At 52.2% G+C, this 21,544-nt stretch overlaps 1 protein-coding gene across 8 annotated transcripts in view; it reads left to right on the top strand.

Moving 5' to 3' along the window:
- ZNF185 (zinc finger protein 185 with LIM domain) overlaps positions 1 to 21,544 on the top strand; it is a 76,829-nt gene that overhangs the window by 23,751 nt on the left and 31,534 nt on the right. For 4 of the 8 annotated variants that reach the window (XM_072744465.1, XM_072744468.1, XM_072744472.1 and 1 more), the window contains exons 2-14: positions 2,737 to 2,815; positions 2,980 to 3,103; positions 3,470 to 3,535; positions 5,611 to 5,649; positions 5,755 to 5,832; positions 6,175 to 6,264; positions 7,159 to 7,245; positions 8,294 to 8,377; positions 8,689 to 8,730; positions 10,388 to 10,471; positions 16,332 to 16,424; positions 18,871 to 18,975; positions 19,978 to 20,076. In XM_072744465.1, coding sequence (XP_072600566.1) covers positions 2,782 to 2,815; positions 2,980 to 3,103; positions 3,470 to 3,535; positions 5,611 to 5,649; positions 5,755 to 5,832; positions 6,175 to 6,264; positions 7,159 to 7,245; positions 8,294 to 8,377; positions 8,689 to 8,730; positions 10,388 to 10,471; positions 16,332 to 16,424; positions 18,871 to 18,975; positions 19,978 to 20,076 — 1,025 coding nt within the window. In that variant the 5' untranslated portion in view covers positions 2,737 to 2,781. The remainder of the gene's footprint in view (positions 1 to 2,736; positions 2,816 to 2,979; positions 3,104 to 3,469; positions 3,536 to 5,610; positions 5,650 to 5,754; positions 5,833 to 6,174; positions 6,265 to 7,158; positions 7,246 to 8,293; positions 8,378 to 8,688; positions 8,731 to 10,387; positions 10,472 to 16,331; positions 16,425 to 18,870; positions 18,976 to 19,977; positions 20,077 to 21,544) is intronic. The other 4 variants (XM_072744470.1, XM_072744469.1, XM_072744466.1 and 1 more) reach the window with 3 other exon arrangements.

A 21,544-nucleotide genomic window follows, 5' to 3' on the forward strand; every position in this document is an offset into this window, starting at 1 on the left:
TCTTCTTGGAGCACAATGTCAGCATCGAGTGGCATTTGTGAGAAAAGTAGCTGGGTCAGGGGACTGGGAATTTGCCCCTGGGCTTTGAGACACTGGAGATCCAGCAGAAGCTAAGTGAGAAGCAAGGGCTGATGTGGGCTAAGTTGCAGGAATGAGGCACAGGTAAAAGCAGGGGTCCAGGGCTGTGTGGAGCAGGGAGAGGAGGGAGTGGTGAAGGAGGGAAAAGCCCACTGTGCAGCTGGGACATGAATTTAAACCTCATGTGTCCACCTGTCTGGCTGGGGCTCATCATTTTATTTTATTTTTTATTATTATTTTTTTAATAATTTTTAAGATTTTATCCATTCATTCATGGAGACACACACACGCACACACACACACACACACACAGAGAGAGAGAGAGAGAGAGAGAGAGAGGCAGAGACACAGGCAGAGGGAGAAGCAGGCTTCATGCAAAGAGCCCTATGTGGGACCTGATCCCGTGACCCCAGGATCATACCCTCGGCCAAAGGCAGGCGCTAAACCGCCGAGCCACTCAGAGATCCCCTGGGGCTCATCATTTTAAACGCTCCTTGTTCCAAGAGCTACCTTCTTCAATCCAATGGGAAGACTCTGTTTCCTCACTCTTCCAGATTTCTTGTCCCATCTAAAAAGGACATTTGACTTCTGAGATGCAGCATCAGCCCTGCTGTTTGCCTGGTGATGTGGGGCAATAAGCCTTGAGTCTTCCCGCTCAGGTCTTAGCTGTAAAGATGGGACTTAAGGCAACTCCACCCTCCCTTGCTGTGGGCTCTTATGTGTGTACCTGCCCCTTTGGCCAGGGGGTTCCCAGTGGCCCCTCTGCCTCTGTCATTCTGTGTGTGTGTGCATATGTCCTGATTTTGGAGGTGACTTCTTTGGTTCTGATTTAGCAGAAAACTTCCAGGCAATGTGAGCAACAGATTTGTCAGGGTGAAACTGATGAGTTCCTGAAGGAACGAGACTCAGCAGTAGGAGGCCCTGAGCTGGGGCTCAGAGAAGGTGAGGGACTTGCCCAAGGTCTCACAGTCAGTCTAAAGCTCCAGGAGACCAAAGGGCCAAGATCCCAGGTGGCAACTCTGTCTGTGTGCCCTGCCCAGTATGGCTACTCCATGGGCTGCTGAGATGGGACAGTTGGGCCTGTGAGGTCCAAGGATCACCTATGGAATGAGTTCTGCTCAGTCGAATTCTGACGTGGCAGCTTTGGTCAGGGGCTGGGCAGTGGGGCTGCCATTCGCTGTGATGAGGTGCCATTCCTGGCACGCAGCAGGCTTGGGCCTCCTGGGCTGCTCATTCAGTGTGGTTTATGGGAAAGCCAGCTCTTGCTGATGCGGCAAATTCGGTTTGCTCTTGGCCCTTGCCTTACCTATTTTAGTGTGCCCCTGACCTCTAAGGAAACATGAGCAGGCCTTGCCAGCTGGAAGCAGGGCCTAGCCCTGGAGGGGCTCAGAGGGTGGCAGCTCCTAAGGGGAAGCTGGAAGCAGGGCCTGGCCCTGGAGGGGCTCAGAGGGTGGCAGCTCCTAAAGGGAAGCTCAGGACTGTGCTGCCAGAGCCACAGCCCTTCCTTCCCATCGTGCCCACTTGCCTGAATGTCCAGCCCTTTTCTTGAGGTCAGGGGGGGGCAGCTGTGGCAGGCCAGGGCTGGGATTAAACTCACCACATGGACCTTCCATCTCCCTGAAGTGCTGGGCCAGTCTCAGCCTGGAGAGTTGTCTTCCTCGCCCCAGACCCTTCATTGACCATGATGGGCCACCCCTCACTGGCCACAGGCGGGAAGCACATGGCTCAAGGGCAGAGAAGAGGCAGGGAGGGAGAGTAGGGCAGGAGTACAGAGAAGAAGAGAAAGCAGAGCACAGCAGGAGGTCCTTACCAGATCCCCACGCTCGCCTGGTCCCCAAGGACAGCTAGAAGTTGGCAGAGGGACCCCAGGCTTTCCCCCCCAGAGATGGAACCAACCCCTGAGCCACACAGAGCTGCACCCCCTCAGGTTGAAGACCGCCAACGGTCCCCTCTCCCAGCGAGGACAGGTTGAGAGTCACTACTGCTTGGCTCCTGTCCAACTGCCCTGAGCTCTTTGCTGTGCCGGGTGGTGCCAGACATTTGCAAGAACCCTGGTGCATTCTGCCTTCATAGCAGTCCTGAAGGGCAGACTTCGTAAAATCCCATTTTACAAATGACGACACTGAGGCTAACTGGAGAAGTTAGCTGACCAGCCCGAGGCCTGTCAGACAGCTACTCAAGAGTGAGAGTGATGGTCCAACCCAAAGCAGTCGGTCCCTCAGTACCCCCTCTTCCCCTAGTCCCTCTCTCTGAGTCCACCAGGGCCGGCCCCTAGGAAGTCTGCTCTGTGGAGGAGGCTGCCACTGTCCCTCCTACAGTCACCTGGTCCTGGAATCTGACCATCAGAGGTCTCTAGGAGGGTTTGTGGTCTGCCCTTATCAGCTATCTCTTGAACAGACAGCCCCGGCAGCCCAGGCCGTGTTCCTCAGGTGAGCAGCTCTGGGCAGACAGGTGGATATACCGCCTGACAGTGGCAGATCCAGCGCATGCTCACTCCCTAGCCTCTGCTGACCACCCAGAACTCCACCAACTCTTGCTTCCCCATGCCTGGGCTTGGCACAATCTGGGTGTTTGTTGGTGTGTCAGGGACCACATGCTGACCTGTGAGCCATTATAAATGTATAAAGTGACGAGCCATGTCCTTGCCTTTGCCCCCAGGAGCCCCACTGAATCAACTGAGAAGGGATCTGCAGAGCAAGCACCATGAGTATCTCAGCTCTTGGAGGCGGCACCAAAGGTGAGGCCTGGGCTCCCTCTTGTCCCAAGCTTGGTGTGTAGCCTGCGCTGCAAAGGCCACAAGCCCTGCAGCAGAGTGAGAGCGACATACTGGGAGGACTGGGAGGCCTCAGGGTGCTGGGGCTGAGCGCCCCTTCTGAGGCTGCCTGGCCCTGCCCCCTCCAGGGAAGCCACTACCACCAGGTGAGGAGGAACGCAAGAATGTCCTCAGGCAGATGAAGGTTCGAACCACACTGAAGGGAGACAGGAGCTGGATCATCAAGCAGGATGAATCGGACGGCCACACCTTGTGAGTGCAGGAGGCTGGGAGGCCAGAGACAAGGCAGTGCAGTGGGGCTGTGACCCACAGGGGCCCATCAGTACCCAGGGATGCTCAGGGGCTTCTACCATTCAGACCTCTGCCAGGCCATGTGGCCACAGGCCAGCTGGGGCGGGCGGAGCATGGGAAGGCAATCCAGCTGAGGCTCAGCCTCAACCAAGGTCATGGGATGCGAAAGCCCTGGGTGCTGAGTGCACACGTACACACGTGCCTGTGGACTATGGAGGCAGGCCAGGGAAGGAGAAGGTGAGATGGGAATGGTGGGCCAAATTATTGAGGTGCACTTACAACACCCCACCTCACCTGCTTTGGGTCATCGCGACCCTTTTTCCCCAGAGAGCTGCCCACTGGTCGGAGTCGTGCCACATCCTTTTCATCCCCTGGGGAAGTCCCGAAGGCCAGGTAAGAGGTGGTGCCCAGATGGCTGGTGGGTGGGGCTCATACTGCAGTGTTCAGGGGATAAGGAGGAGCCCAAGCTTGGAAGAGATGTCATGGTTTGCAGTGAGTCATTTCGAATCCACAGGAAGGACGGGCTTTTCTGCTCTGTACCCTTTTGGGAAAGGGAATGCAGGAATTGCTGGGTTCAGGTCCCTGGCCTTGCTGTGTGACCTTGAAGCCGACTGCCTAATGGGCCTCCATGGTTCTGGCTGTCTACTGGACATTGAGAAGCCCCCATAGGGGGTGAGACAACATCTCTGAGGTGCTTCAGGCAGCTTTGAGAGTCACGCGTGACCCTCTCCCATAGATAGCCCTGATGGCTGAGTACACTTGGTAATCAGCATGTCACAGGAGACTCACACGTTTGTTCCAACTGTCTGCTAAGTTCAGGAAGACCTTTTTGATAGCTGGCCAAAGGGAACAGGCCATCACCTCTCTATTTTGAGGACTTTTGCATAGCGGTGTCATGGGATGCTCTGAGGCTCCTGAGAAGAGGGTCGAGGAGTGCGGCATTTGCTTGAGCCTTGTTACACAGCTGGCAGTTGGCAGTAAGTGCAGGGCCAGGGCCTTTCTCGGGTGTTGGTCGAGGCAGTAGCAGCAGCTGGAAGGGAGGGGTCCAAGTTCATCGCTAAGTCCCGGGAGCTGCTTCTGGTTACTGTGGACTTGACCATCGCCACCATTTGGTGATTCAGCACCCACTGCCAGCCAGGTCCTGGGCTTGGCACAGAGGACACAGCTCACTCCTCAGGGAACTGTCATGTTAGCATGACCCGAGTGGAGAGATGAACATAGAAAGGTGAATCATGGGTTGTGTTTGCTGCAGCCGGTGATGTTGGGGGAAGACCTGAGGATGGTTGGAAGCTGAGCTACCCAGCGAGGAGCTTGTTTACTTTGGGTGGTGTTCTCACCCTGGGCTTCTGTTCGGGGGTATATTTGGAAAGCACATCCTGGGGCACCGTGACTTGGGCCACAGCAGGGAGACCTGAAAGTCTACAAAGACTTTGGCTCCCATTCTCTCCTAGGCACAGGTACTTTAGCCAACAATTTTTGTGTGGCCAGATGGGGCGAGAGTGACCTTTCTTTCTCAGGTCCCACCCCAAGTGTTCATGCAACTTTGCTACTTCCAGAAGGCTGTCCCTATTTAGGACAGGGTCTGTCAATATGGAGAACACTGGGGTTCTCTGATGCCCCTCCCACCTGCTTACGTAGGGTTCCCTTAGACCCACTACCCGCACCCCCTGCTCCAGCCCTAAACTCCTCTGTTCCTAGACAGAAGGGCCATCTACCAAATCTTTATCTCCTGCTCTTGCTCCCCAAACTCACAGCCATTCCTCTGGGCCCCCTCAGTTGTCCCAAGCAGGAGGCGCCCAGTCTCTGTGGTCTGTTTTCCAGCCATGCCCTCTGGTCCTAAACTTTGATCAAGACTGTGATGTGGGCATCTCAGGAGCTGGAGGAGGGAGGTCCCAAGGAGCAGGAAGGGAGGGACAGCTGGCTTTAGTTCTACCTCTTGGGCTCTCATGAACCTCCCCAAAGGAGGCTGTGTAGAGGTGTCAGGTCAGGGGCCTTGGGCGTTCCCTGCCATGTCTCAGCCCTGGGCCTCTGACCATGGAGTCTGCAGTTCTGAGAGTAGAGGATTGGAGGACTGTCAGCAATCCCAAAAGCCCTCTTTCTCAAGGGACTGCTGGGACCTGGCAGACCAGGGAAAAGCTGAGATTTGGAGGAGATTCCTCTTCAGCAAATGCTCAGCCATGGACTACACCTTCCTAGGCACTTAGTGTGAGCCTGGACCATATTGAGCGAGTCCTGGAAGAATCAGCCATAAGTACCTTTCCTGGGGAGCATGAAAGAGATAGGCAAAGCAGAAGAGACGCCCTGTGGGGTGAAGGGGTGGCTGCCCCTATTGGGAAGTAGCCAGCCACTCTTGCTCACCTCACTCTAACCGCACTTGGACACCCACCAGCCAATCCACTTTGCTATCGTTGGCTGCAGGAGAAAGTAGGGCACCCTGGCTTCACTTCATACTTTCTTTTCCCTGGCAGGTCTCCAAGCGCAAGGGCTCCCACTGGCTACATCATCCGGTAGGTGACCACAGGACCCCGCCCGCTTCCCCATGCCTGCCCACACTGCTCCCCACCTCCGCACAGGGGAGCTCACTGGATGACTTCTTCTGGGCTCTCTTTTAGGGGAGTGTTCACCAAGCCCATAGACAGCTCCTGTCAACCCCAGCAGCACTTCCCCAAGGCCAATGGAGCTTCAAAAAGGTGTGTGTCCATGGGGTGAGGGCCTAGGCCAAGCACCAGATGTGAGGGCCTAGGCCAAGCTCATGGCAGAGAGATTACTCTGCCTGTCGCGGCAGGTGGGGGCAAGAGGGGTGGTAGATGGCAGCTGTCTTTCTGTGGAGCTCAGGGCCCTGGAGAGCAGTGCTGGTACAGTGAGCTCCCAGGAGGGTCCTGCTTAGGATGGCACAGATGTTCTGGGTGTCTGGGCGGCTGGAGAGAGAAGAGGAAAGGCCACCAGTCACATGCTTGCTGGGCCCCCTGGGCCAAATTAGGAAGCGAGAGGGAGCCTGAGAGTGGACACATGAAGACTCCTTTCCTCTTCAGTGCTACAGGTCTGCTGAGAGCAGCACCTACTGGACCACCCCGCCCCTCCTCCTCTGGCTATAAGATGACCACCGAGGATTACAAGAAGCTGTAAGTATGCGATCACACACCCAGCTCAGTTCTCTCTTCCGAGAACCAGCCCAAACACCAGGCCTGCTGAGGGCAGCTGCTTGCTTGCCTCTGAGTGTGGCCTTGGAGTGCCAGTCCCACCAGCCTGACATCCCTGCCAGTTGCCACTGTGACCTGGAGCTTACCAAGAGGGTGACAAACCCCAGAAAGTCGGACAGCCGTACACATTGCACTTCCGATCTGAGGCTAAGCAGTCACTGTAAGAAGCTTATGGAAGGGGCCGGTGGATCTGGAGAAGGGGCATGGGTCATGGTTCTGGGGCTGCTGCTGGTTGGCTCTGTTTCCTGGACTGCCTCTTCACCCATCTGGGGTTCAGGCTAGGCTGGGTTGGAGCCTGATGACCCTAAGTGTCCTGATGGCTGTGGCAGCCTATCAGTTATTGGCATTCTGTGCTGAAATCAGAGCTGTTCCTTGGACATAAACCTTTGGGGCTCCCCTTCTGGGCCCTATCAAAGAAGCCCCCCCATTATGTGCCCAGGGAGGGGGGATCCTGGCCAGAGGTGCAGGTTGTGCCTGTAATTCCCAGGGGTCCCACATTTTCATATTGCTTTATATCCCTTGTCACAATCATCCAATGACATGGAGCAGCTGGGAAATCTTTTGGAGAAGGGGAGAGGCTGGAGCTGGGTCTTGGGGGACAGTTAGGGTTGGAATAAGGAGAGAGAAGAGAGCTGGTCTTGAGGAGCAAAAAGTAGCATGAGCAAAGGCTCAGAGGCAACAATCCCAACAGGTGCTATTGTTGAAGTCAGGAAGCCAAGCTGCCGAGGGTGGCAGCCTGTGACAGGGAGCAGGGGCAGAGATAGGGGGTGGGGGGCCATGACCAACAGCATTCTCCACCCTTCTCCCCTCCCCCAGGGCACCCTACAATGTCAGGCGCAGCTCAGCATCTGGGGCTGCTGAAGAGGAGGAGGTGCCCTTCTCGTCGGATGAGCAGAAACGGAGGTAACGGTGCCCGCTGGGCATCCCATGGGTAGGGCAGGGGCCCAGATTTGCGTGCACTGGTGACATGGGAATTGTGCCAGTTGGGGTGATGAAATTCACAGCATGTATAATGTCAGTGCTGACCCGTTTACTGGAGATGTGGCTGCCAGCAACAGGTGTCATTTGTTGAGTCCCAGAACCACCCAGTCAGTGCTGGGCCAGCTCACAGGATCCTCTTAGGAACACTTTATGGAGCAGAACCTAGGTAATAAGGGTCTGGGGAAAGCCTCAAATCTACATGTACCGAGTATAGGGAGGGAGGTGCTTCGGGACTTCATATCAATTTCTTAAAAAGGATTCTAAGCAAATTGGGCCTAAATAGGCCCCGGGAAGGAGCCCTCTGTGTATGCTGTGTGTATAGAGTCTGGGCAGGGCCTGCGTGCTTGGGCGGCAGGGCCAGGGTCTGGACGTGCCAGTGCCCCTCGCCCCCCAAATGAGGCCCAGGTGCTTTGGCAGCAGCTGGGCCCTAAGGAAATAAAGTCCCATGGGCTTGGCCTGACCCTAGTGCTAATGTCTGTCGAGCTCTCTGTGCCTTAGGGAACTCCGTGGAGCTCCTGTGCTGAAGGTCTGGCAGATGGGCCATCCAAAGGGCAGAGGTTCCTGAGCCTGGGAGGTACAGGGCAAGAGCCAGAAGCACTGGAGGCAGGCTGCTGGGCATTGACTGCCCACTCTGCCACTGGCTAAGTGTGTGGTCTCTAAAGTCACTAAAGCTCCCCATGCCTCAGTTTCCTCATCTGTAAATTGTGGGCGAAACTAAGCACCCACCCTCGTGGGTTGTAAGGATTCAGTGTCTCAGCATGCATTGGCGGTGTCTAGCACACAGCTGGGCCTTGTCAATGTGGGCGGCCCTTCCCTTGGTCTCTGTGTTTCCTTTGCATAGTTCTGGGCTCAGGTGCTCGTTTGGCTTCCTGTGCTTGCCTCCCTGGGGTGGCCCCGTAGCTGCTGGGCTGGGCTGGCAGAGTGAGTCTTGCCTTATGCCTTTAGATGCCCCCTCCCTGTGCCACCGCAGGTCAGAGGCTGCAAGCAGTGTGGTGAGGAAGACGGCTCCCCGGGAGCACTCGTATGTTCTGTCTGCAGCCAAGAAGAGTGCCAGGTGAGTCGCAGAGCAGGAGACACAGTAGGGCCTGCTGTCTAGGCCAGCTCAGCTACCGTGTGGCTCACTTCTCTTCAGTGCTCCAGTGTCCCTTTGGCAAGTGAGGGGTTGGTTAGGAGAACCCTCGTAGCCGGACCTTCAGGGATCTGGACATGCACCTTCTGCAAGACAGAGAGGTCTGGCTCTGGCCATCAGGACTAGTGACATAGTGGGAATGAGAGAAAAGCCTGGGACCCTGTAAGGCAAAGTGGCCGTGATGTCGCCTGTCCGTGGGTTCTGTCCAACATGTTGTCTTTCTGCTTCCTTTCCAGCAGCCCTACTCAAGAGATGCAGGCCCCGTTCATTGCGAAGAGGTAAGTGTCACCAAGGGAAGCCTGGGAAGCCTCTTGCTGGTTATAGGGAAGGGCCGGCAGGGGTGGAGTATGGGCACCATGGAAAGCAGGCACAGAGTGGGAAGGGGCCACCATACCCAGGCACTGGAAGTTAGGAGGGGCTGGCGGCTTCTGTCTGGAGGCCAGGAGAGCAACTAGGTGGCTGTGGTGGCACTTGTGGCCTCAACAGCTGGGTCTGTTTAGGCAGGATCTGGCTGATAGAATATAGCTTGTGGCTGGAAACTTCCATTTGCTAACAGGGCTCTGCCCCTGACCCCTGATAGTGTTTCCAAGGGCCTCTGAGGTTTTGAAACAAAATAGCTACCAGGGTAAAAAGGACTTGTTCCCTTCCGTCCCACTCTACCAGGGACAGGCTGGACAATGCCTTGGCAGGAGGGATTATTGGGCTGGGCTCCAAAGGTTTGTCTTTGGGAGCCTCTGCCTGGCAAGGCCCCCTTGGAGGTGACAGTGACATTGGAGATGGGCCCTAAAGGGTGAACAGGGTCCAACAAAGGATGATCAGGATGTTAGGACACTCCGGCTGAGTCAAGGAGGAGTGTCACCATTAGTTGAAACAGAACATCTTCTGAGAGAGGAGAATATTTGGGGAACAGAGATAAGAAACTACTGGCAAAAAAAGAAACTACTGGAAAGTAGGATTTTTGGGATATTCCTTGAGGTAAACAAGGAAGACATCCATCATGAAGTGGAACAGCAAGCTGAAGGCTGGAATCCAGCCAGGAAAGGGTAATAGCAGCACAAAGGAAGTGACAGATAATGGTGTGTTCTTACTGGTTGTATTAAGTTCAACCAGTCCTGGGGCTGCTGTAACAAAGTATCACAAACTGCAGTGGCATTGACCCCAGAAATGTATTGTATCTCAGTTCTGGAAGCCATAAATCCAAGATCAAGATGTTAGCAGGATTAGGTCCTTCTGGAAGCTGTTGAGAGAGAAACTGTTGCAGGCTTCTCTCTCAGCTTCTGGTGACCACAGGCAACCCTTGGCATTCCTTGGCTTGTAGACACATCACTCCAATCTCTGCCTCTGTCATCTATTTTTAAAGATTTTATTTATTTATTTGAGAGAGAGAGCAAGAATGAGTGAGAGAGAGAGCACAAGCAGGGGGAAGGGCAGAGGGAGAAGTAGGCTCCTGGCTGACCAAGGAGCCCGATGTGGGGTTCAATCCCAGGACCCTGAGATCATGACCTGAGCCGAAGGCAGACTCTTCATGAACTGAGCCACCCAGGCTTCCCTCTGCCTCTGCCATCTTATGACCTTCTTTTCTTCTTTTCTCTGTGTCTCTGTCCAAATTTCCCTCCTCTTATAAGGACACTGGTCATTGGATTTAGGGCTCACCCTACTCCAGTGTGACTGACCGAATCTAAACTTGATCACATCTGCCAAGACCCTGTTTGCAAATAAGCTCACATCATAGGTTCAAGGCAGACATGAATTTTGGAGGCACACTATTCAACCTGATATGCTGTTCTTCTCCCAAACTGGAATCCCTGAGCCTCCAGACTGGGCCACCCCATAGCCATAGATACCACTGAATGTCCTTCAGGAGCATCCAGCTCTAGGGCAGTTGAGCATGCCACAAGGGACAAGCAGTGCATCTGTTTCTCTTCTTGCCCAAAGGGTTGAGGTGGTGGATGAAGATAGGCCTTCTGAGAAGAGCCAGGACCCACCTGCTCTAGCAAGATCCCCTCCTGGCTCAAGCAGGTAATTATTCAATCATCTCTGCCTGGTTCTGGTGGTCGCAAGACTTGCCCTGTCACTGTCATTGTCACTGTAGAACCTTTGCCAGGACATTGCCTTGCAGGGCCTCAGGGTCAGTGTCCCCATGTGCCCAGTGACAAGATGGGGCACAGAAAGCAGTAGGAGCTGTCTGGCTGGATGTCCTGGGGCTGAAAGGAGCAAAACAGCCTGGCCTCCAGGGAGACAGTATGTCACTCTTGTCTGCTTAATGCTCATCTGTGTCATGTGAATGCAACTACAGCCACAACATCTTAGGAAAATGTGCTAACCAGAGGGTCTGAGAAGGCCTAACCTCTGAAGCCCTAGCCCTGCCGTTCTTGGGCTTGTTTATAGCTCTGCTCTAAGTTGTCCAAGGTCAACCTGCCAGCTGTGTCCTCTGCCTCCTGTTGGGGAAGGAGGCTCTGCAGTCCCCAGCCCCACTCACAGCTGCCTTCTTTGCCAGTGTGGGTGGAGGCGGAGCCAAAGTGTCTCGGGCCATTTGGATTGAGCGCATGCCCAGCTCTGCAAGGAGCTGGGAACCCAGGTGGGTGCCATGAGTTGGCTCTGGCCTGGGAGCCAGTCAGTTGGGAGGGTCTGGGACTGGGGTCACAGGGCAGGGGCAGGCTGAGCACTGGTGACCTCACTGCAGACTGGCCCGATTTGTTCTGATTTCTGAGCCCTGAGTGTCCGGGCAAATAATGGTGCTCACTTGTCTGCAAATGGAGAGCAATCAACACCTCCCTGTACTTCACAGTGAATTGAGCTAAGTTCTGTTGAGAGCGCCACCTCCCTGTTGTTGCTGCTGTCTAAAGCTCCTGCCTAGCCTGGCAGCTGTGTCCAAATCCAAGTCTTCTAAGTGGTATGTTTCCATGGCACTCTGGGAAGATCCCGAGGCTAGAGGGGCAGAGTGCCTGTCCTTACAGGTCACTTTCAGGGACCTCAGGGACTGTTCCAGCTCTCGTAATGCCCTGTGAGCCCCTACTCCCCTCCCCAGTTCAAGTCTCACAATCATTTGTATGTGACCCTTGTCCCTTGGGGCCACCTCCTCTGTGCCGGGAGAAAGATAGGGCTGCCTGCCCTAGCGCAGTCTGGTGGAGGACAGTAAGGCTGCAGACCTTCTCTGCTCAGAAGAAGCTAGGAGTGTGAGGCCAGCCTGAGGTCATTGCACCAGCAGCAGGACTGCCCCTTTTCTTTACTGCCTTCCTCTCTTGATCCTCCCTGTGTGTGTGAACTTTTGTCCTTGAGAACTTTTAAACAAATGGAAATATTTGAGAGCTCTTCACAAGGCAGCATTGATGGGACTTGGGCACTGATAGGGCATGGAGGCTGTCTTAGTTTGCTAGGGCAGCTGTAACAAAGTACCACAAACTGGGTGGCTTAAAGGACAGAAGTGTATTGTCTCTCAGTTCAAGGAGTAAGCAGGGTGGTTCCTTCTGAGGCCTCTCCTTGGTTTATGGATGGGCATCTCTCCCTGTGTCTCTTCACGTGCGCTTCCCTCTGTGTGTGGTCAGTGTTCTAATCTCCCCTTCTTACAAGGACATCAGTCATTTTAGATGAGGGGCCCACCACACTCCAGTATAACCTCATCTTAACTAATCCCGTCTGCAATGACCCTGTTTCCGAATAAGGTTACACTCTGAGGTCCCGGGGTTAGTTAGGTCTGCAACGTATACGTTTTGGAGAGGACATAATTCATCTCCAAACAGTGCACATCTCTGATTTCTCCTTATTTGTCTTTTGTGCGGGGGGAGGTGAGGGAAGCAATGAATGGTTTCAGATGGGTTTTTTTAAATCATTTTTTTCTGTATTTTTTAAAAAAGATTTTATTTATTTATTCATGAGAGACACACAGAGAGAGGCAGAAATAACAGGCAGAGGGAGAAGCAGACTCCTCACGGGGAACCTGATGCAGGACTTGATCCCAGGAACCCAGGATGATGCCCTGAGCCAAAGGCTGACGTTCAACCACTGAGCCACCCAGGCGTCCCTCAGGTGTTTTTAAAAAGAGAACATAGAAGAATTAGGTCGTGCTATATCATGTATTTGAGAGTCATTTTAACATTTATTCCAGAAAATTCCTTTGGATGTTTAATACCCATCATCTGGCTGTCATAGCAAGGTGGCTGCAATGGTTTGCTAGGGCAACAGGAACAAAGTCCCCCAAACTGGTGGCTCGAACAATGGACATATATTGTCTTACAGTTTTGGAAGCCAGGAGTCTGAGGTCAAACTTGCCTGTGAGGCCCCAGAAAGCAGAACTGGAACGAGATTATGGAATGTTCCAGACACCAGAGATAGCCCACAACAGGGCAGCCCACAACGGGAAGGAAGGCGTTCTCATCAGAAGTGTTGAACAGGCTGGTCAGGGAGGCTTAGAATGCTTCTCATAGTGTTTCTTCCCTCAGATTCTGCAGTCACAAAATCTCTACCATCCCCCTAGACAGCTTCCAGGTGAGCTGCTGGCTGGTCCTGGGTGGCCTTCCTCTCTGACCCCACTGCATCAGACAGGTCCTACGCTGATCAGGTGAGGCAGCCACCATCAGTTCCCTACACCCAGCTTTGGTCTGCCTGGTTATTTGAGAATTCTTGGCCTGGCTGTGGCCTTGAAGGAGCCCAGCCCCGTGGGGAGCAGTGGTTGAGGAGAGCTCGGCCAAATTCTGGGTTATATAGCACTTCAGAAAAAGCTGGTTTATGGTAGACTGGAGCAAGAGAGCATCACAGCCTTGTCCTCAGGCGTGACCCTGCCGAGCCTGCCCGCTCCTTAGGTTTGCTCCTGCCCCACCCCACTTGACTCAAGTCTGATATAGGTTCTTCATCTCATGAAGTAAGCCAATCAGGCGGGAAGCCCCTGTCTTAGGTGTCGAACCCTTCAGGGACTTCAGGGAGGGCTGAAGGTTTGTGACGGAAAGAGTGCCACCCAAGGACATCCACAGGCTGTGTCCTTGGGTCTGTCCACCTGTCACTTTCTTTCCATTAGACACCAGACCTACTTAGCATCCCAAAGTCCTTTCAGTTCCAAGTGTCCACATCTGATCTACTTATCTCTATTGTCACCCCTCCAACTCCCCCTGTTCAACCGTGGGCCTTGCCTCCATGCACTGTGGGGCTGGATTTCTTGGGTTCATCTTGTCTTTAACCCTCTCATTGTGGGATAATTTCTACCCACCTTGTGGACTGAGCTAATTCAAATACCCTCTTCCAGAGAGACTGGTCTGCACAAGGGCCCCCAGGCCTGGCTGCTTCCCCATCACAGCACTGGCCAAGCTTCCTTGGCTTTCTGCCTCACCCAGTAATGGCAGTGCCTGTGGGCTGTAGCCCAGCATGCTGTATGGAACACTAAGCTGGAGAGCAGTGAGTAAAAGCACAGCTTCTGGCACAAGGCCTTATACTAGCCTTGAGCAAGCCACTTTACCCCTGGTGCCTCAGTTACCTCATATATATAATAGTGAATATAGTGATACCTACCTCCTGAGGCTGCCTCAGATTCTAAATGGGATAATGCATATAAAGTCGTTTGGTACTTTATATGGTACAGTGCCTGGGTGCTCCCATGAATAGGCTTGCTCATCTGCATGGCCTTCTTCAAATGAAGAGACCAATATTGTCACCTTGCTAGCCTCTGAAGGAAATGCGGTTGTGGGTGCGAAAGACGTACTGCCACAGGCAGCTGGGGCCTCATTAGATGAGTGCCCCTGATCTCCAGCAGCTCCCAGCCTAGCTGAGAACTAGATTGTACTAGAGCTGTCTGTGGTTGAAGGTCTGGTAAGGGGGTGAGGCTGGTGGGCTGTTGCTGGAGAAGAGGCTGGAAGGCCCCTGTATGAATTTGCTGGGGCTGCTGTAACAAGTTATCTCAAAGTGGGTGGATTAAACAACAGAAACTTATACTCACACAGTTCTGGAAGCCAGGGGTTCTAAATCAAGGTGTCAGCAGGGCTGAATGTTCCCTCCAAAGGCTCTGGGGGGAGAATCTGTTCTGGGCTGTTCTCTTAGCTTCTGGTATTGCTGGCGATCCTTGTTGGTTCTTAGTTTATGGATGCATCATTCCAATCTCTGCCCCTGTTTTCACATGGCTATATTCCTTCCATGTGTCTGTGTACAAATGTCCCTTCTTTATAAGGGCACTGGTCATATTGGATTAAGAGCCACTCTTCTCCAGTATGACCTTATCTTAAGTTAATGACATCTGCAATGGCCCTGTTTCCAAATAAGGGCACATTCACAGGTACGGTTAGGGCTTTGGCATATCTTTTAGGGGAACACAATACCACCCATAATAGCCCCCTGGAAGAGGTGCCATTTGAGCTGGGCCTTCAAGAAAGAATTACTCAAGGGGGTGACAAAGAAGGAGGATGGCATTAAAGAAGAGACACTAGCTTGGTCAGACTTGGGTGACACCTTGTTCTTATTTTCTCTCTGACATAACAAAAAACACCAGTGAAGAAGAATGTTTTCCTTGCCTGTGATGTTCCCAAATGGGGTCTGTCCCAACCAGGTGCTTTATGCTGTCATCATTGCTATCATGGGAAGACACAGACAGAAATCAGAGCTGCCCTTATACACCAAACGCCCTGTCCCTGAGAGCCCTTCAGTTTCCCTCATCTCCAATGGCTAGGTCTCAGCCAGGTCCCAGAAGGGACATAGACAAGTAGCCCACTGAACTCGGTCCTCTAAGGCCTCCTAGTTTAGGTTGGAGCCAGGTGTCAGAATCAACTCCAAGGTGACTTTCCAAGGAGAGCAGCCAAGCTACTCTGGCTTACTCAAAGCTATCTCTCTGCCTTCACCTCCAGCAGAGGCTATATATCCATGAAGCTTCTCAGGTGTCCTTGGAACTGGATTTGTGTACAGTCTTACGCTTTAGTACAATCAGGACCCATGCCACTGTGCCCACATTTTGCCCACCACTGGATTGGGGACTTCACCAGGGCAGGCCTGGGGCTCATCTTCATCTGTGCCCCAGTGCCCAGCCTAGTGCCCAGAGGTAGCTGAAGAAAGGAGTGAGTTCGTATAAGTGCGCTGAGTCTTAAAGGATGGCTTGGGCCTCACTCTGTGGACCTGGGGAGGTTTGGGATGAAGAGTACTCCCACAAAGCCAAAAAGCTCTAGATTCTCTCTGGCTCTGGCCATCACCATGGCACAAGCCTGCTAGGTATCAGACCCTGAAGTAGAACCAAAAAGCACATCAGACTTGGAGGGATATGTGTGGACACTTGTGGGCCAGGTTCTGAGCACAGGAATCCTCACAGGGATCCTCTGAGTGTTGAGAATTTCTGGTCCTCTGTGGGCTCCAGCTCACAGGCACCTGGTCACTTGCTTTCTTTCCCCCAAGTCTCTGATATCCTATCTCACCCCAATTTGGTCTGTAGGTTTCCAGAGTATCTTGTTTGTCATCAGTCCTCATCAGTCCATATACCCAGAAATCGCACTGGCCTCACAAATAACCACTTTGGACATTCCAGTGGGACCACAGCCAGGACTCACCTTTGCAAGTGAATGGCAGCATCATGGCAGTAGTGACAGAGAGGGCACTGGAGCTGGGTGATCCCATTCCTATGCAGAAGGCCCCTTGCTGTGACTGAAGGGGTCTAGGCTCATGGGTGGGGGACTGGTAAAAGGATGTTTCACTCTTCCTTCCTCTGGGGCCTGGAGGTCAGTGGCCCATGCTCAGCTGTAGCACCAAGAAAGTATATGGCCAAAGAGGAGACGAGAGGAAAAGAAAAAGGCAATGGGTCTGAGTATCCCACTGTATTAGCCAGGAGGCTCCTGAAGGAGAATGCCCTTGGACCCCTGGCACAGATAGGGAAGAGGGAGGCTTCTCTTACCAGCAACTCCCTGGCTCTCTTCCTTAGCTGCAGTACAAGAGGTGAGGAGATTGTCCGCCTGCAGATCATGACACCTGGGGCAGGACTCCGCCTGATGGCCCCAGACCTGGAAGGAATGAGGTATGGGGGCCCTTCTGGGCTCCTTCTGCACTATTTTAAAGATGAGGTCAGCAGGGAAGGGATGCAAACGATCAGGCCCATGGGCTGCTTGGCGAGAGACATGGTCAACCTGGGTTCTCTCTCTCTCTCTTTTTTAAAGTAATTTTTTTTATTTTAAAGATTATTTATGATAGACAGAGAGAGAGAGGCAGAGACACAGGAGGAGGGAGAAGCAGGCCCATGCCGGGAGCCTGACGTAGGACTCGATCCCGGGACTCCAGGATCGCGCCTGGGCCAAAGGCAGATGCTAAACCACTGAGCCACCCAGGGATCCCCGAACCTGGGTTCTCTACCCTTAACTCCACATCTCTATCTGGGTGAGATTTCTAAAGGGCAGAAGTAGTCATGCCAGCCCCCTGGGGAAAACCCTGAGATGCCCCCTACCTTGATTGGGTTCTGCGGCCTGAACTCACTACCCCTCATATATCCTCCCTCCTTGGGCCCTCAGCTCCAGCCTCCTAGGCTTCCATATGGCACCTGTGCACAGTTGTCCATTCATAGATCAGTCCTCCCCAAGAACTCTGAGTGCCTGGAGGGCAGGGGCTGCAGCTAAGTGTTCCGTAGGTTCCTTTTGGCCCAGAACAGAAATGTGGGAGTGTTTGTTACTGTAATGTTTGAGGATCATCCAGTGCGATGATGTTTTTAATAAGACAACAGTGGAAGCCGCTTCATTGATTTCCCTAATTTGACCGATCTCTGAGAAACAAAAGGAAAGTGCTATCAAGAGAGGTAGGAGGAAGCCAAGTTGCCTCCAATGAACATCCCTGCTGTGTCTCCTGTCTTCAGAAACCACAGGGCTTCTGGTACTTTGTCTGGGACTAGCAAAGCTACAACAACTCACTGAGATTCCATGGGGTGCCCTTCCCCAATTTTCCAGTGGGAGAATCAAGTTGGGGAAGGAAGAAAGAGGGAAAGCTAGAATTCACCAAGCCCTTCCCTGTCCCAACAGCCTAGCAGATATCCCCAGATATCCTTTTTACAGGTGCAGAAACTGAGATCCTAAATGGTCAAGTAACTTGCTCAAGGTAATACGGTTAAGAACAGGCAGATTTAAGACTCTCACCCAGGCTGCTGGACTCCTACTGTGCGCCTTTTGCTCCATAACTCAGTACACTACTGGGGACCAGGATGAAGGGGCAAGGAGGAGTGATATAAATACTTGGTATTTTTTAATGAATATATGATGAGTTTACTTGTGGATAGCCAAATGCACATTCCCAGGAGGCATTTGAGGGTTTGTAGTTGAGGTTTGGGAGAGAGGTTAGGACTCTCCCAGAAATTTCCATGTTATATGCAGACAGATGAAAGGGAAATAACGGAATTCCATGTCAGTGTTTACATAGGGTACAATATCAAGGGAAGAAGGAGAGAAGGGCCAGCAGGCAGAGCAAAGACCCCAGCGTGGAGGTAGCAACTACCTGGTCATGCCCTCTAAAGGTGTCTGGGATGGCAGTCAGTTCTAGCCATGTTGAGGGTGAGCTGCCCGAGGGCCAGTCTGAAAGGCATTGGAGGTATGGGTCAGGAGCACAGAGAGGTGGGAACAGGCGAAAGTCACTGGCTTGGGCAGCCCCCGGCAGCCTAGTGGTTTAGTGCTGCCTTCGGCCTGGGCCTGATCCTGGAGACCCGGGATCGAGCCCCGCATTGGGCTCCCTGCATGGAACCTACTTCTCCCTCTGCCTGTGTCTCTGCCTCTCTCTCTCTCTCTCTCTGCCTCTCATGAATAAATAAAATAAATTTAAAAAGAAAAGAAAGTCACTGGTTTGTGGGTGGTAGTCAATGCCATGGGAGCAGAGGGGGTGGGCAAGGTAGTGGAGCATGCACATGGAAAGGAATGCTGAGAACACCAAAATTACCAGGCAGAAAAGGAGAAAAGGGTGAAAGAGACTGGGAAGGTATGGTAAAGAAGGTAGGAGATGGTGTCACAGAGTCATGACAGACAGGTGGGGGAAAGAAGGCTGGAGTGGCCCACTAGGTCAGAGAGAACAGGGGGAGGTTGAATTAGGAGGTTCAGAGCAGTCTTAATATATGGAAGATTATAGTCAAGAACTCTGAAATCAGACTGTTTGGGTTCCAATTCTAACTCTTCCCCTTGTTACCTGAGGAACTAGGAGCAAATTGCTTGGGATATCTGTGCCTTCATTCACTTATTTGGAAAGTAAACGTGGGTAAATATAGTACTCATATATTGGGATTTATGTGGAGAGTTAATGCATGCAGAATTATGGGAATGGAGTCTGACCCTCAATCAACAGTGGCTTTTAGTAATGAGATTTTTGAGAATTGGCCAGTCCTGCAATCTCAAGTTTTAAGTTCCTTGGAGACAGTTGGCATTTAGGGATGAGGTAACTGCCTTCATCTGAGTGTGGGTGGCTACTGGGTGGTTAACTTATATTTCTTTTCTCCATAGTTCTTCCCTGGGCTCCAAAGACAAAGAGGCCCCCAGCCCTAGAGAGGCCAAGAGAGACTCGGTTGGTGAGGAGATCCGCAAAGGCCCTAATCCAGATCCTGAAAGGTAACTCAATGCAGGGACATAGAGCTGATGTGGCCCTTGGTCTAAGGTCCGTGGATGGACCTGGGACCAGGACTGCTCAGTTCCCCCCTGTGTCCCCAGTGCCTGGGGCAGCACATGTCCTCAGTGAATATTTGTTGAAAGAATAAATGAAGGAATACAGGAGGCCTGGAGAGGGGCAGGCCCCTCCCAAGATCCCTCAGGGAGTCAGTTGCAGAGCTGGACAAAGCTCCAGGCCAGACCACCGCCACCCCAGCCCTTAGCCCAACTTTCACAGTCCTTGGCAAGGCTGCCAAGTGAGCAGTTTGGGGAAGTCAGTGACCAAAAGATGCATGAGCTTCAGCAGAACATCTAACATGGACTTCTAGGATGACTTATGGTTAAAGGAAGACATGTTAGAGGCTGGCAAGGATGTGAGACAGAGCCAGTGGGGGATGATGAGTCCAGAAGGGATGGTTGTGCCCAGCCATCCTATGACCATCTCATTGAGTTGTCCTCCAAGCTAGACCGTGAAAGCCTGGATGTGGTGAGCAGTGGCTGAGAGTTAGATATTTCTTAAATGGGATGCTAGTAGCCAGTAATGGGTAAAAGCCCACAACCTTGCCTGCCTCCCTCCATTTTCTCAGTGTGGAGTTCTGGACCTTCAGTGGGGACTCAGCCATGGAAATGAGAGAAGGCGACCCAGGATGTCTGGGCTCTGTGGTTTATTAATGGCCCCCAATGCCTTGCCCCTTGTTCTGTCAGCCATTGATCCCTCCACTGTGCCAGCCTCCTCTTGAGTTGCCACTTTGCTCTATTTTTTTGGTTCCACTCTTGCTCCCAGTCCATCAAGTTTGGAAGAAGAGCAGAAATACTTGCTGATGTCAGGTTGGCTTTAGTTGGAACATCACAGGGTGGCAGCTGAGAGCCGGGGCTTCTAGTCCTTGAGCCCTGTTCTCAGGACATCTTAGTTATATTAGATTAAAACCTAATCAGAGTCAGCAAATGCTTCTCTTCCCATAACAGGTCAAGTGCACAGTCAAGTGATGACAATGTGGGATCCAGAGCCATTGGCTTCCCATCTGAAGGCATAACTGGAACAGACATTGGCTCTGAGATAGGAGGGTAAGCTGCCTGGGGGAGGCAAGTGGTCCCAAGTTATTGATTCTCTCATGTCTCTGGTGACAGGCCAGGGTCAAGCTGCCAAAACTGGTTGGGTTGCTGGGGACTGAGCACTGGTCATTTCCCATAGTTCTGTCTACAGTTTGCTTCTCCAGTGGCTTCCACTACATCCTTTGTCCTTGGGCTTTCCAGTTATGGGAGTTGCCTATGCTTGAATCTTGCTCCTTTTACCCTCTGCCACTGGCTCTCAAGATCCTCCAGAGCATGCACAATGGCCCACTTGTAGCTGGAAGCCCAGCCCCTGCCTGGGCAGGCACTTGGAGGTAGGATGAATGTGTGGGGAATGAGTGAAGGGACAAACTCACAAATGAATGACCAAACGATGGATGAATTTGTGCCTTCTTTCTTCTTTGTTGAGCTCTAAGGACAAATTGAAGGAGGTCCTTCGCCTCTGTTTTCTCCTTTCCCTTCCAGAAACCCCAAAGCTCCTTTTCCTGCCCCACCAGCCTTCCCTGGACAGTTCTCTGTGGTTCAGTGAGAGGAAAAGCAGTGGTCCCTCTGAGAAAAGAAGCACATCTGATTGGGCTCTCAGTTTCTGGATCTGGGTGGAGTCAGGGACCACTTTCTCAGGTGATTCAGGGAGGGGCAAGGAAAGGCCACTGGGCTAGGACCTTGGCTCTTTGAGCTGCCACTAGTGGAGAGGACTGAGAGCCCAACCTGAAGCCTGCCTCACTGTGTGCCGGTCAGCACAGTTGTGCAGATTAACTGAATTTGCTGGAAGCTGTTGTAGACTTCTGCTTCATGTTTGAATATTGATCCAGATTATCCTTCTTGCTTACACACCTTCATAAATGAAGTCTTTGCTCTCTGCTTTCAGTTTCTTTAAAATGACATAAAAAACATCAAATTGTGTTACAGAATAATCTGAAGAATAATCTAGATTTTTATGACTTTTATCCTATTCTTATTTTGACATTTATCTTTAAGAAACTGGCATTTATTATATTTCCAAAAAAATGTTGTCTCTTTTTTTAAGATCTTATTTTTTATTTTTAAGTGATCTCTATACCCAATGTGGGGCTCAAACTTACAATCCTGAGATCAAGAGTCATGTGATCTACCAACTGAGCCATCCAGGTGCCCCAGAAAATGTTATTTCTCGTGCAGAAAACAACCACTCCCTTTCCATTCACTTTTATAAGTTTAATAATTGAATTTAGTAGCAATGGTTGCAAGTACAATGGGGATAAACAGATTTGGGAACAAACATGAGGAGTTTTTAGTGAGTGTGCTACTCAAGTGCAAGCTTACACAGGCAATGAGGTGCTCTATGAACTGTGACTACTCAACATGCTGTGAGCATCAGTGTGTCTGATTTACAGAGAGATAAAGAATGCATCCTACTCCTGAGAAGACTGGGTAAGACAGCAGCCCAGTCGGTCAGTCTGTATCAAGTTGATGGATACAGATG

The sequence above is a fragment of the Vulpes vulpes genome, chromosome X, assembly GCF_048418805.1.
Source record: "Vulpes vulpes isolate BD-2025 chromosome X, VulVul3, whole genome shotgun sequence".
NCBI classification, from domain to species: domain Eukaryota; kingdom Metazoa; phylum Chordata; class Mammalia; order Carnivora; family Canidae; genus Vulpes; species Vulpes vulpes.